Below are 13,195 nucleotides of genomic sequence, written 5' to 3'. Positions count from 1 at the left end.
AAGAAACTATGTGCTACAGCCAAAGGAGCCTTCACCTACAACTTTTCTTCTCCACAGGTGCCCCTGGTTGACAAAAGCCATCTCCCCAGCCATCCCAGTGTACAATGGGCTCGTGTTCTTGTTTGTATTGGCAAACTTCAGCATGGCAACTTTCATGGACCCTGGAGTTTTCCCTCGAGGTAACAGAATGGGACTGTTGTGGGGGGAATTTGAAAGCCCAAGCCAAAGTAGATATACTCTGTTTGCTGACTAATCCCCTTTTTTCCCCCTGGTATTCTTCCTGGTAGACTTTATTTATTATGCTCAGCTGGCAGAAAAGGAGGGATAGTTGTGAAATGCTGGATACCCTCCATCTCTATTCTGAGCTAGGTGCCAGTTGTCCTTGCACTTGCTCAGGCTGGCAGTTGAGGGCACAGGGCTGCATGGAATGGTTCTCCTTGAGTACCTCTCCTGACTGATGTGATTGTGATTGCTATCCCTTGTGTCATGCTGGCATGTTGGATTTAAGTCACTGTCTTCACAATAGGTAGCATGGTGGAGAGGAGAGGCTAAACAGCTTCCTCCAAGCAGACCTTCCAAAAAGCCTTAAAACAAATGCAAAAGCACTGAACGCTGAAAAAAGATAATGGATAAGGCTTGCCTGAGAGTGTCTAAAAATGTATACATTTAGAAAGATACGCCTGCTTAAATTAGTACTGATTCACAGCTGATTAAATTAGGATAAAGATCGCTCAGCTTTTGTAATGGGAACCACAGTGCAGCTATCTCTTTTAACACATCCTAATGAGAGAATTATCACCTCATTTTATCTGTCTTCCAATAATTATTCACATGCCGTTTGCAGCAGAGGTTGCTCTAGGCAGTCTTGCTAAACCGATGGATCTGTGCTCTCTGCAAGCTGTGCTTTCTCACCTCTATTCACTGAATTCAGTATCTATTTTGAATTGCTACCTGACAAGAACAAGGTACCTGTCCTGCTGACTTCCCTGAATAGCAAGTGCCAGGTTTCTCTGGGTAGCAGGGTTTAATGATGAGTAACTGTCTGCCATTCCTTTCAGCTGAAGGTTTTGAATCCCTGATTAAGTGTTGCAGCACTCCAGTTAAGGAAATAATTGTGTGTAAAGACAAAGGCAAGATTTGGTCATTTGTACAAGATTAAGTGATGCCGTGTTGAGGTGCTTAAAGGTACAAATAGGTGCTACTGAGATTTTCAAAAGAGCTTAAGCACTTAGAACTTACAATGAGTTTCCTGGGCTTTTTAGTTCCTCTATCTCAGCAGAGAGAGCAGTGGTTAAACATGCTTTGGGTGTGAGGTTATTGAAAGCAATCATGCTTTTTCCCTTCGGTAGAAGGAGAGCTGGAATTAAGTTGTTCAGTTTTGAAAATCTCAGTCTGGGAATCTAATATCTTTGTGCAATGTAGTTCCCTCAGGCCAGAGTCTGCAGCTGGGTGCTCAGCACGCCCTATGAAGATCAGTACTGAGTGTATTGTAAATTCATACCTTCCTTTGCACTTGTCTTTCTCAAATGAGTTCTTTATTTTGGACTTTGCTTTTAAAGGAGAAACACGCAGGGAGATAAGATAGAAACTTTGAAACTTTCTCATCACCTTCCTTTCCTTCCCATCTCCTTTAACACAAGGGAGCCAGGAGCGAAGCAGGAAGAGGAGTTCTTACAGTTCGCCTTTCATCTGTCTCTTTCTCTTAATTTGTGGCCTTGGTCTTTTATCTCTATGACATGCATGTGCTTGGTCTGGAAGAGGCTGCGAACAAGGGGAAAAGTTGGAAAAGGGATGGAAGTCATCCTGGTAGAAAGTGATGGAGTAGGGGTTTAGATGTGTGAAGGAAGCAAACTGATAAGGAAAAGAAAAGATGGAAAAGATTAGAAATTACCAGCACTGGGAGCAAAGAGGAGCAGATGTTATTTCAGATCACAAGTGTGCATGTGAAAAAAGCTATCACCACCCCACGCCACCCGCAGAGCTGCCAGTGTGAGGAGTTCAACAATTGTAGGAGTGATTTAAAATGAATATACAATAAAGCTATTTGCTTTCTGTTACTGAAATTAGGTTGAGTCTTCTTGATTTTCAAGCTGCTTAGCACATTTCTCATAGGTATAAACTTCAAAATCAAAACAACAAATAAGCAATACAGAAGCTGAGATTCTAAAGAAATCATGATTTGTTTAAGGAAGCCACCAAAAATCATAAGATATGTTATAAAAACAGAAGAGTTGGCTGCCCTGTGTCAGTGCATCAGAGTATGAGAAAGTGTGTAGTAAGATACCTTCCTCTGCCAATGTATTCTTCTGCTCAGATCACTGAAAGCTGGAAATAAACCCATTTCTAGCTCTGTCATACGAACTTACAGGTTCTCTGGCAGATAGAACTTGGACTATGGGGGAAGTAAACCCAGCTTGCTCATATGGTGTTGAAGAGGGCCTGAATCAAACTCCCATACCCATTACTCATTTTTGACTCATTTTTTAACTAGTTGGCTCTCTGAATGTTTCTGGTATGAATCAGGTTTGGCTCTGTGTGAGTGAATTGCCAGTAATACACCAAAATGAATGAGAAGGAAAGGAATTATTAAGTCACTGATACTGGGGCTATGCTGACAAATCTGATTTACAGTCTGGGTCGAGACTGGCAATGTTTGTTGCTGACTAATTACAGATGCAACTACAAACTGGCTTCCAGTACTTTTGATGTGAATCTATTTTATATAAACTCTTCAAGAATGTGTCAATTCTGCAAGACTAATGTGTTTAATTGCATGCAGATATATACAATGTACAGACTTTTTGTCTGCAGTGACAGGGTTTTTTACAAGAGCTTAAATGGTTTAATTGTTCTAGTGCCTTGTTTTCATATGCCCCCATGAATTATACAGCATGGGCTAGTTTATAGTAGTATTGAAGAACATAAAGATTGTATTTATAGAAGTGCCTAAGGGATTTAGAGTCTAGCTCTCACTAGGAGTCCCACTGACTAGTCATAAAGGGAAATTATAGAGAATGGTGCCAGTATAGCACTCTGCTTCCATGCACAAACATTAATCCAGACAATACTCCTGAAAGGTAAATACTGTAGCTGAGCCAGATCCCAAGCTCATCTAAGTGAAGGGAGAAACTCCCTCTGAAGTCAATGGAAATTGTATCATGATAACACATTTAGAGAAGATTTAATATAGAATTAAATGACAGTGATTGATGCCCCGCTGGGACAGTATTATCAAATTCCACCTAATTTGGATTCAGTCAGCCAATGCCAGCTGCACTATAATGTTTAACCAGGTGTTAAATAGCTGTGAACTTAGATTTCCTCTGTCAAAAGGAAACAAACAAAGATCACAGGAATCTAGAATAAAAGATGAACTTTCATGAATGTCATTCTCATTTTTTTCCTCTTCTTCCCAATATATATTTGGCTATTATAGTGTGGCTTTTATTTTGTGCATTTATTTTTAAATGGCCTCTTTTTTTAAACAGGGCAGCGCTTAGCTGAGATGATAAACCATCTGCTCTCTGCGTTGTCCCTAATAAGATGACTGCGATATTGTCATCCTCATCATACTAATGGCAAAGAAAAGCTAAATGACTAGCTGAAGGCCACAAAGTGAGAAAATTAGAATACAGGACTTCCTGCGTCCCAGTCCCATGCTCAGATCAGTAAACCATGCTGCCTTTGAGAGAGGTGAGATCTTCCCAGTTATGTACTGCTACTAAAGCCAGAGCATTCTGGGTATGCTAGGAAGAGGTGAGCGCAGGATGTACTATAACTAAGTAAGCAGTGATGCAAGGACTTTCCGTGGGCACACAGAGAGCTTCAGGATGGTAAATCTCACCGTGGACTCAAACTGCCTGGGGCAACAGCTCTTTGGGATGATTGTGGACTGACACTCTTTTCATTGTCACTTAGGGTCATCTGGGTTGCTTTCTGGGGTTTGAGCTAGCACAACCTTCTTCTAATACTTGTCAATGTAATTCCTTTCACTTTATCTGCTGGTAGGCTAGCATTGAATTAATCCCAAATGCTTGCAGCAGAACTTCTCACAAAAGCTTGGGTGATTTCCATCTCCCCTTTGACTCTAGTCTGCAGCTCATTTTATTCATAAGGCAAGACTCAGGCACCTCTCTTTGTCCAGGGGCTGGTAAGTTAGGCTGCTCAGCACTCTTACGGGAGATGCTAAAATGAGCCTTGATCACTGAAATGTTCTGTAGCCTGAACAACCAGTTCTGACAGTCCATCACTTCCACCACTCTGTTATTTCTCTGACAAGCCCAAGAGCACATGCAGTGCCCCTGTATCCAAGGCACTGACTGAATTAGCTCTTTTATCTTTACCCTCTTATTTCCACTAACTTTTAGTTTTGCATTGAGCAGCAGATGAAGATGAAGATAAAGACGACGACTTCCGAGCTCCACTCTACAAGAACGTGGAGATTAAAGGAATCCAAGTACGGATGAAATGGTGTGCCACCTGCCACTTCTACCGCCCTCCACGCTGCTCCCACTGCAGCGTCTGTGACAACTGTGTTGAGGTAACAGTTCTGTTGATTACGTGATCTCTTGGCTTTGCCTCAGGAATGGGGTTGCACATCCTACTGGAAATGTGCAGTTGAGTGCTTCCCCCAGTATTTCAGTTCTTGGAAGTTCTCAGCTGCAAACCTTGTTGATGGACTCCTACTAATTAGTACCATTTGAAACATAGTCCTCAGTTATGATGTATGTTACAGACACAATAATGTTTGATGTCAGCTTTATTGCTAGTGATAATCAGGATAAGCATTTACAATGCTGGCTATATTTTCATTGAAGCAGCCAAGGGATCGTGAATGTAAAGAAGGGGTAAATGGAAGAGTTGATGCAGAGGCAGAGTTCAGGAGAGCAGGAAATTTAGGGTGAACCATTGTAACTTGTCATGTGTGAGCGTAGGGCTCAACATTCAATTCAGAACAAACTGGTGCTTGCATTAGTGGACAAATAGAGAAGCTAATTTCACATTCTGATGGTGTGTGAGCTTTAGGAAAATCAAGCTCAGGATTCAGCGAGTGGTTCTCCAGTCAACAGAAGGACCCCATCTTTGTTTCAGCACCCCAGCTCAGAGCATGAACTCATTCATAGCTCTAATGTTGATTGCTCTGAATTATGGGTTTTCATGTTTCTTAATAGCTTTAGGGTCTTGGTGAGGCACACAGGATTTTAAAAAATAACCCCAAACAGTAAGATGTGCTTTTGGGCTATAAACATCTCCCAAACTTCGAAGTACAGAGTGCTGTATCCACAGCAGCATATTGCCAGGGGGGATTTTTTATTGCTGAGCTAAAAATTCCACTTCTTAAGGATCATTTCTGCTGCAAGGTCTATTTTTTTTTCCAAAAGAAAGATGAAATCTTTAATATGTCTAAAATATATTCAGCTGTACCATTAAAATGAAAGGAATTACTAATCAGAAAAAGAAAAGAGTACCAACGTCAGCTAGAATACTGTATGTACCATCTTTGTCCTAATCCTCTTTGCCATAAGCAAGGGAATAGTCCCAAAGAAAGCAGCTCACTTACTTGTGAGAGGAAGGCTGCCTGGATTTATCTTGTGTCAGTCATTTTCTCCTTCAGGGCAATATATATCTAAGTTGTAATTATCTGGAAGCAGTGCTGTGCCTAATAACCATCGATAAATAGGACAAGGCTGTCCTGTTGTGGAAGGCCTTAGAAGGATGCAGGATTTGAGAAGATGGAAAGTAGGGAGCTGCCAAGGTCCCTGGGTAGAGAGGAATAGCGACAGCTATTGATAAGTTGCATCACACAGTTTCTTTGGACTGCTGTGAATTGTTGAATAGAGCTGGATTTTTTGTAGAAAACCTGAGTCACATATTCCTAGTTTTAAAACATAAACGTTTTCACTAACGCAAGCTCTTGAGGATTGTTCAGATGACGGTGAATTCTCAGTTGTCCCATGGAATTTCCTTCTTCTCCCTCCCCAGTGGCTCAGCATGAAAATTCATTTTGAACAAATGAAATTTTCTTAAAAAAAGATTGCTCAAAACTCACTGGCATAAACACTTGCCATTTCATGCTGCCATAAGGCCTCCATGGAGTCTGTTCTGCAGCAGAAATAACAACGGGAGAGAGTCCAAAAGGAACTGAAATAAAGTAGCAGAATGCAAGGTGACTCTGTCTAGCTCTCCAGAAGTTTTATTGATGGTCAGATCAGTTGAACGTTCCTTACTATTTTGGTGGGCAAGTAAGAAGCTCTGCTTGTATAATTAAATTATGACTGTCATGGAGGAATATAGGCAAAAAGCATTAATGACTTCTGAATCAATAAATCATGGTCTTAAACAGCATGTTCTATTGATTCTTGTGATGCTTATTTCCCACTCATCTATTCTGGAAGAGCTCGCAGACAGTGACAGGAGTGACTACTGGCTGTTCCATGTGGAACCCTTTCAGGGTTGTAATTCACATCTTTCCACTTTCAATCTAGAATGTGCAATAAAAATTCTTTTCCCAAATATAAAACTTTTGAGCTAATTTGATAAAAATGAACAAACAACAAAAGCTGACAACACTTGCAGAAATAAAATCATTTAAAACCTAAAGCCTGCTGTGACCAGAAGGACCCAAAAATGAATCTGTGACAAAAGTAGTCAGATTTTTTTGTTTCCTTTACTGAAGTGTTTGCAGTGGGTACTTACACAGTTGCAATCCATAGATATTTTGAGCTGCATACAAACAGATTTGCATAATAGACATATGCTATGTCAGCATTTCAGATATAGCCTGAAATGATCTTTATTAAAAGACCTATCATTTTCTAATGTGCTTTGAGGAAGCTCCAATCCATACTCTGGTATTTTGTAAATTTTGGTAAATACATTGTGCAAAACTTAAAAATACAAAAACTCCTTTGTCATCATTGAGGAATGTTTAAAAATAGCATTACCGCAAAACAAAGAATAAGTAATTCATTTGTTGATGTCATGAGTGTGAGCTATTGGTTCTGAAGAACACAGAAATAAGAAAGGGTTATTTCTTGCACCTGATCTTGTCTCCAAACGTCAAGAATAATCCCATTGAAGACAGTGGATTAATGTGGTTATGAAACTGTATAAATGCACTTGGAATGTGTCTATGGCTTGCCCTCATTATTAAATCTCCTGTTAGAAGGGATCTGACTTTATGAGAGACTATGAACTTTTAACTGAGACAAATAGTCAGGTTTGAGTTCATAACTGTTAAAGATCTTGTGCAGAACTTTGCCTGAGTCTTATCCAGCTGTTGCTTTTCTTTGGGGACTCACTTGGTAAAAAAGTACTTTTCATCATGTGCATTGTTTAAAGTGGATTAATTCAGCTACGTATAAATACAGAAATGTGGGGCAGAGAATCCTGCAGCAGTATTGTATCTTCAGAACATTCCATGTTGTAACAACTTCATTGTAATTGATGACTCATGCTAAGGATGATAAAAAATAAGTGCTTCTGCTGCTAGCAGATAAATAACCTGTCTTTCATTTTTTATAACTCTCTTCAAACCCTGTAAACACTCAAGTACCTCTCCATCCATAGAGATAGAAACCACTTGGTCCTAAGCCTTATGAAGAGACTCTAGCATGTTGTAAAGCTGTAGAGTAGCCTCATGTAATTCTACGTGACGATGGCTCAGATTTATTTCTAACACAGTGTATTTCCTTTCACTGTTTGGATATTGTTCCCTATCTCTCCCTTTCTTTACAAGGATTTTGACCATCACTGCCCATGGGTCAACAATTGCATAGGACGGAGGAACTATCGCTATTTTTTTCTCTTCTTGCTGTCCTTAAGTACACACATGGTTGGAGTGTTCACCTTTGGGCTCATCTTCGTACTAAACCATATGGAAAAGTTGGGAGCAGCTCATACTACCATTACGTATCCTTATTTTTGGTCTTTCAAGACCCAAGGTGGCCTTGAGGGAAATGTGAAAGAATGAAGATTTGTCTTGCTGGAACTGATGGAGATCTACTCCTCTCCTTATCCTCCATTACTCTTTCCCTGTAAATGCCTAGTGCAGGTTTTCCTCTGTACTCATTTTACCTGTATAGCCATCAATTACTCCCAAAACTCTCTGACCTTTTATTTCAGTCTGTGATCTTAATCTTTGCCATAACGACCCAGCAGAAGCATGTGTTGCCTTCCTGAATTTTACTTCCAATTGGGTGTGACACTAGACTGCTGGGTACCATTTACGCTATTTAAAAGTCTGTTACTGTATTTTAAAAGAGAGTTTGCCCTGGAAGCAGCCTCCCTGCATGTTAGTGTAATACATGAACCACTGACTCTGAGAAGTGCTACCCCTGTTGATAGATTAGTGCAGAATGGTCTTTACAAGATGATTAGAGCCAAAAATCAATGAGTTCACATTATTTTTAACCATGTCAGCTATAAGGACTCAGGCTAGGAGCAGTTAAATTCAGTTAATTAAAGGTGAGGGACACCCTCCCTATTTCCGAGATATTTTTTTTGCTCCTTTTCCTCTCCCTCTCCTTCATAGCCTCTTTTTCCCTTCACTTATCCCAGTTTCTTTAACTCCTGCATACAGAATGGCTGTCATGTGTGTGGCTGGGTTATTCTTTATTCCAGTCATTGGTCTCACTGGCTTCCATATTGTTCTAGTGGCCCGAGGGCGCACAACGAATGAACAGGTAAGAAGCAATCTTTCTCTGTTTGTGGCTAAGATGTTGAGTTGGGAAGGAAAGTCAGCAAGTCAGCTTGGGTAAAGCAAAAAATGATCCAAATCTCAGCAGTAACACTTTTTTTGGAGCTTTCATGAAGATCTAGGAAGATTGCCTAATTTTTTCAGATTTTTTTCTTGAATGCACTACAAGCAAAGATTTCCCTATTCTAACCACAGAGGATCATTGCAGGCTTATTTACCATTTGAAATCTACTCATGGCCTTAAAACAGATTTTGTGTGGTGTACTATCAAGCCCAGAAGTTCAAACTTTATGAGTCAGACTGAAGAAACCATAAGTTTCAATGAAAGAAAGAAAGGAAAATATTAAATCATGCTTTTGCCCTGTCTCCCGATATTTTGAACTCCCCCAGCTAACCCACACTGCACATACTAAGGTCTGAAGTAGCTCTTTGTCTTGCTCTCTTTGTCTCTTTCTTGTTCTCATGCATACATGCACATGCACATGGGGAGGCTATTGTATTTAACTTGTTTTACTTCTCCAAACCAAGTGCCAACATGACATCTTGCGCCAAAAAGCCTGTGAAACTTTCGTTCCCCTGCAGTTTCTCAAGTGTATATAATCCACAGCCCCTGTGTGAGGGATCCAGACCAATATACATGTGCATATCAATAGCATGATACAGGTGATAGAGATCTAGTTATGGGATCACTGCCCCTGCAGTTCATAAGGGGTAGCTCAGCTAGAAAGCTTGACACTGGGTCACACAAAGTGCCAGTCAGCTGCACACAGCATTTTCAGCTTGCTTCTCATGGTTAATTTACTGTGTGCATTCCAGCACTTTACCCTGTTACAGCTCCACTCAAAGCACCCCTCACACACCTGGGTTTTTTCACTACTTTTCTGACATCACACTTCTTTTTCACTTTTTGTTTTCAAATGCATTTTTACTGCTCTTGCACCTGTGGGTGCTCCGTAGCTCATGCTGAGCAGTGTGTTTCTGGCTGTCCTGCAGGCTGATGGCTCCATGCTTAGGTGCTTATATGGCTGCTGTGCAGACTGTAAGAGTTGAAGACATCTGTCTGAGGCCAGGCCTTCATGAACTGGGATAAGATGGTCTCCTGTCCCACAAGAGACAATATAAGCTTCTATCCAGAATAGTGTGGGAGGCTTACATAAGCTGAAGTCATCCTGAATTGTTGTCTAACATGGCCTTTGAACAAAGCAGGCTTACCATAGCTGTAGATCTTTAAATGCTTTTCTCTGTCCTCCTTGGAATCAGCTGCTTTTAATTGTAAAACTGATTTTGGCCAAGAATTAGGTTTGATAGTGCTAACAATAGTACCATGAAACCCAGGGCATTTTGGTCTCATAGCCCAAATCATGGTCTGCTTTAAGCTTGTCTTTGTGCAGTGGTGAAAACTGTTCAGGAAACTTCTAGGCTGAAGGGGAAGGAAAAATTTAACTTACTATGTTTGTGGCTACAGTAACATTAAGAAGGTTGAGAATTTTGCATTTAACTTGATTGAAATAGCTATTGGAAAATGTATCCTAGCTTGGTTTGATTTCCTGAGCTACCAAACCACTTAAGATTAATTCATTTTCCTATGCCATTCTGCAGATTAAATATAATCTGGTTTTAGTTTCTGTTTAGTCGTATGTACTGCCTATCTGTAACATTATCTGCTGTCAGCTTTCCAGTTACAATAAGTTTAGCTACACTTATCCTTTTTTCCCAGTAGCTTTTATAGGCAGTGGTACAGACCTTTCTGGTGTTTTACTATAAATTTTTGTTATTTGTTCATTCTGGAGTCCATTGGGTTTGAGCATTCATAGCAGGCAGACTCTGATTTAGGAGTGCACAGTGGCTGATTTGAGATATTTGTGAGCTTTACGAATGCCTCTGAAAGTCTTTTATGGAATCAGAATAACCCATAACCCAACATCTGCTCATATCCTGGTATTTTTAATTTCTGAATAGAGTAAATAAATATCCTTCCTTCTGAGACTGCTTTCTGTCAGTGCATTTCAAGCTACTCTAGAAAACAAATTGATATAATTAGTACTGTAATCTGTGAGTTAGAGAAATTTTATTTTCGTGTTGTGTTTGAGAAAATAGGCACAGGGATATGAAGAGCTTTGCCAGCATCTGGCACAAATCAGCCTAAGCCCAGGATTAAATGCACATGTGCCAAATGTCCCAGGCCCAGGGCTTAGTCATCAGGTTAGTCTTCCAACATTCAGAACTTCCAACATTTCTCTCTTGGCCTTTTAAAGAGTTTTATGTTATATCAAAGAGACCAGCATAGTATATTGCAAAACCATTTAATCGTCGTTATTTTATGTGCAAGTAATTAAAGTATTTTTGGTGCTCTGTAAACTTGTTGCTAGATCACAACTATGAGATTATTAAAATGCATTACTTGCAAACAGCAACAGTAATGCTTTTAATGGCAACCACTATTAATCTCTCTGGCTTTATTGGTATTTATCCCCATATGGTTACTTTCAAGTATCTGCCTGTAGAGAGTACAAACCCTTTATAATGCTTATGAAGCTTTGAATGGATCCCGCCAGTCTAATGAGGCTTGGCTTTTATTAAACTAGCTCATTTCCAAGCAAACATCCTAATCACCAGGGAGTTCCTGGCACCCTCCTGCATAAGGCAGGGGTTCGTACTGTTTGCCGCTAGGGACGTGATGCTGACAGAAAGGAAACATTGCTCTCATCCAACATTACAAATGTTGAATTGACTTTCCTGTTTGTTTGGAGGGGACTTGCCAAGGCAGAGGAGTGGAAGTGACGGCAATGAAAGGGACCAAAGCAGGAAGTCTGGCTGACAGCAGGCACTAATCTAATGCAGGAGCAGCATGGAGAGGTGAACCTGGCCACTTTGAAAGCTGCTCACACGGAGCACACTGCCTTTTTGGGAAGGGATCTTTAGCAGGTGTGCTTCCTAGCTAGAAGTAGCTGATGGAGGTGGAGAGAGGAAGGGCAGCATTCAAAGAAAAATTATCTGTTTGGGAAGGACAGTAGGGTCAGAGGAAGTCATACTTGTTCTTGGCTTTCTGAGGGTTGGATGATGACTTTTATATAACCAGAAGTTGGAGCACTGTCCTGAATATGTTTCCAGGTGACAGGTAAATTCCGTGGAGGAGTGAATCCTTTTACCCGAGGATGCTGTGGAAATGTGGAACATGTGCTCTGCAGCCCGTTGGCTCCCAGGTAAGAGAAGTGCTCTCAGCTGGGAACAAGGGAGGTGGAGTAGTTGTTGGACAGAGGAAAAAAAAGTGCTTGGTTGGGCTCACAAGTAAAAGACCATTGATGAAATACCAGGGAAGTAAAGCAAAACGCTCTTGAAGGCAAAGCTCTGTGATAGCTGTTCCACTGTTGCATGGCTGAAACCTGTCCAAGCAGTTGCTTTCTTCATGTTATTCATACCCCTCATCCCAGAAATGTTTATTTGTAATGAGTATGTCAAATTATATCGAAAGCCTATAACCTTGATTTCACTAACTTACCTAGTGCATTTCAGTAACAAGGTAAGTTTCCATCTGTTACCATATTCCCAACATGACTTTTGCACTGTACAGTCAACATCCAGGTATTCTAATCTGCTGGAGAAAACGAAGGAATCTAAAATCAGCCTTTCTCCTTAAGACTTTAATTTAAAGCTGCTGTGGTTTTCAATCTCACTGGCACTTTCATTATCATAAAAGAGATTTTCAATGAAATCTATATCATGGAACTTGAGATTTATTTATGGCTTTCTATTTTGGGGGAAATGGATTTATCATTTCACATTTCAAAACCAGGATTTTAATGCAGTAGATCAGATGAAGTATAAATATCCTAGGTGCAGGAGATGTCCAGCCTTCAAACATGTTAATAGTCATACTACAAGAAGACTTATTTGAGTCTTTTCAGGGTGTTGAGCAATTCCAGACCCTGGCACTATTATCTGCCTTTTTTTTTTTTTTTCCCTTTGCTGTGCAACAAATAAGTCCTAAAAGACTGTTTTGTGTGTTACAGTGAAGACACTGGAATGGCTGCTTCTCAGACTTACTGAAATGTGAAAATCAGGTCAAGATACTTTAAGAGAGCTCGATATTAAAAGCTGGGAGACACTCCTGTTAAGAGGGGTGTGAGTACTGTCATCATCATGGCTATTCTCAGACTTTCAGCAAGCAGAATGTTTGTGTTTTGTGAAGACCAGTTCCAATTGTCCTGTGTATTGAAAGTCACTAAGCCGTCACTACTAGAATGTCCTGTTCACTAGATAAAACAGAGAAATCTTTTGTGTGTATTGATATTTATGCATTGTACAGGCACTGCCCAATTGCACTTACAGAATTCTAGTCAGCTGGAAAGAAATCAGGTATCTAAAGTCAGCCATTTCCATTTAAATTTGTTGCTTCCTATAGACCTGTCTGTTTCTTTTACATCCCTTTATTTGAACACTGTAAAGATGCTACAGACACAAGTGACCGTGTGGTAAGCTAGAACTGACTGCACATCA

General features: G+C 40.3%; 1 protein-coding gene across 3 annotated transcripts in view; it reads left to right on the top strand.

The window, feature by feature from the left end:
• The window catches only part of ZDHHC8 (zinc finger DHHC-type palmitoyltransferase 8), a 118,125-nt gene that overhangs the window by 90,855 nt on the left and 14,075 nt on the right, over nt 1–13,195 (top strand). For all 3 annotated transcript variants that reach the window (XM_030500598.1, XM_030500597.1, XM_030500599.1), the window contains 5 exons: nt 58–179; nt 4,383–4,540; nt 7,739–7,911; nt 8,582–8,684; nt 11,810–11,901. In XM_030500598.1, coding sequence (XP_030356458.1) covers nt 58–179; nt 4,383–4,540; nt 7,739–7,911; nt 8,582–8,684; nt 11,810–11,901 — 648 coding nt within the window. The remainder of the gene's footprint in view (nt 1–57; nt 180–4,382; nt 4,541–7,738; nt 7,912–8,581; nt 8,685–11,809; nt 11,902–13,195) is intronic.

The sequence above is a fragment of the Strigops habroptila genome, chromosome 11, assembly GCF_004027225.2.
Source record: "Strigops habroptila isolate Jane chromosome 11, bStrHab1.2.pri, whole genome shotgun sequence".
Lineage (NCBI taxonomy): Eukaryota > Metazoa > Chordata > Aves > Psittaciformes > Psittacidae > Strigops > Strigops habroptila.
This window is presented reverse-complemented; position numbering and strand designations above follow the sequence as displayed.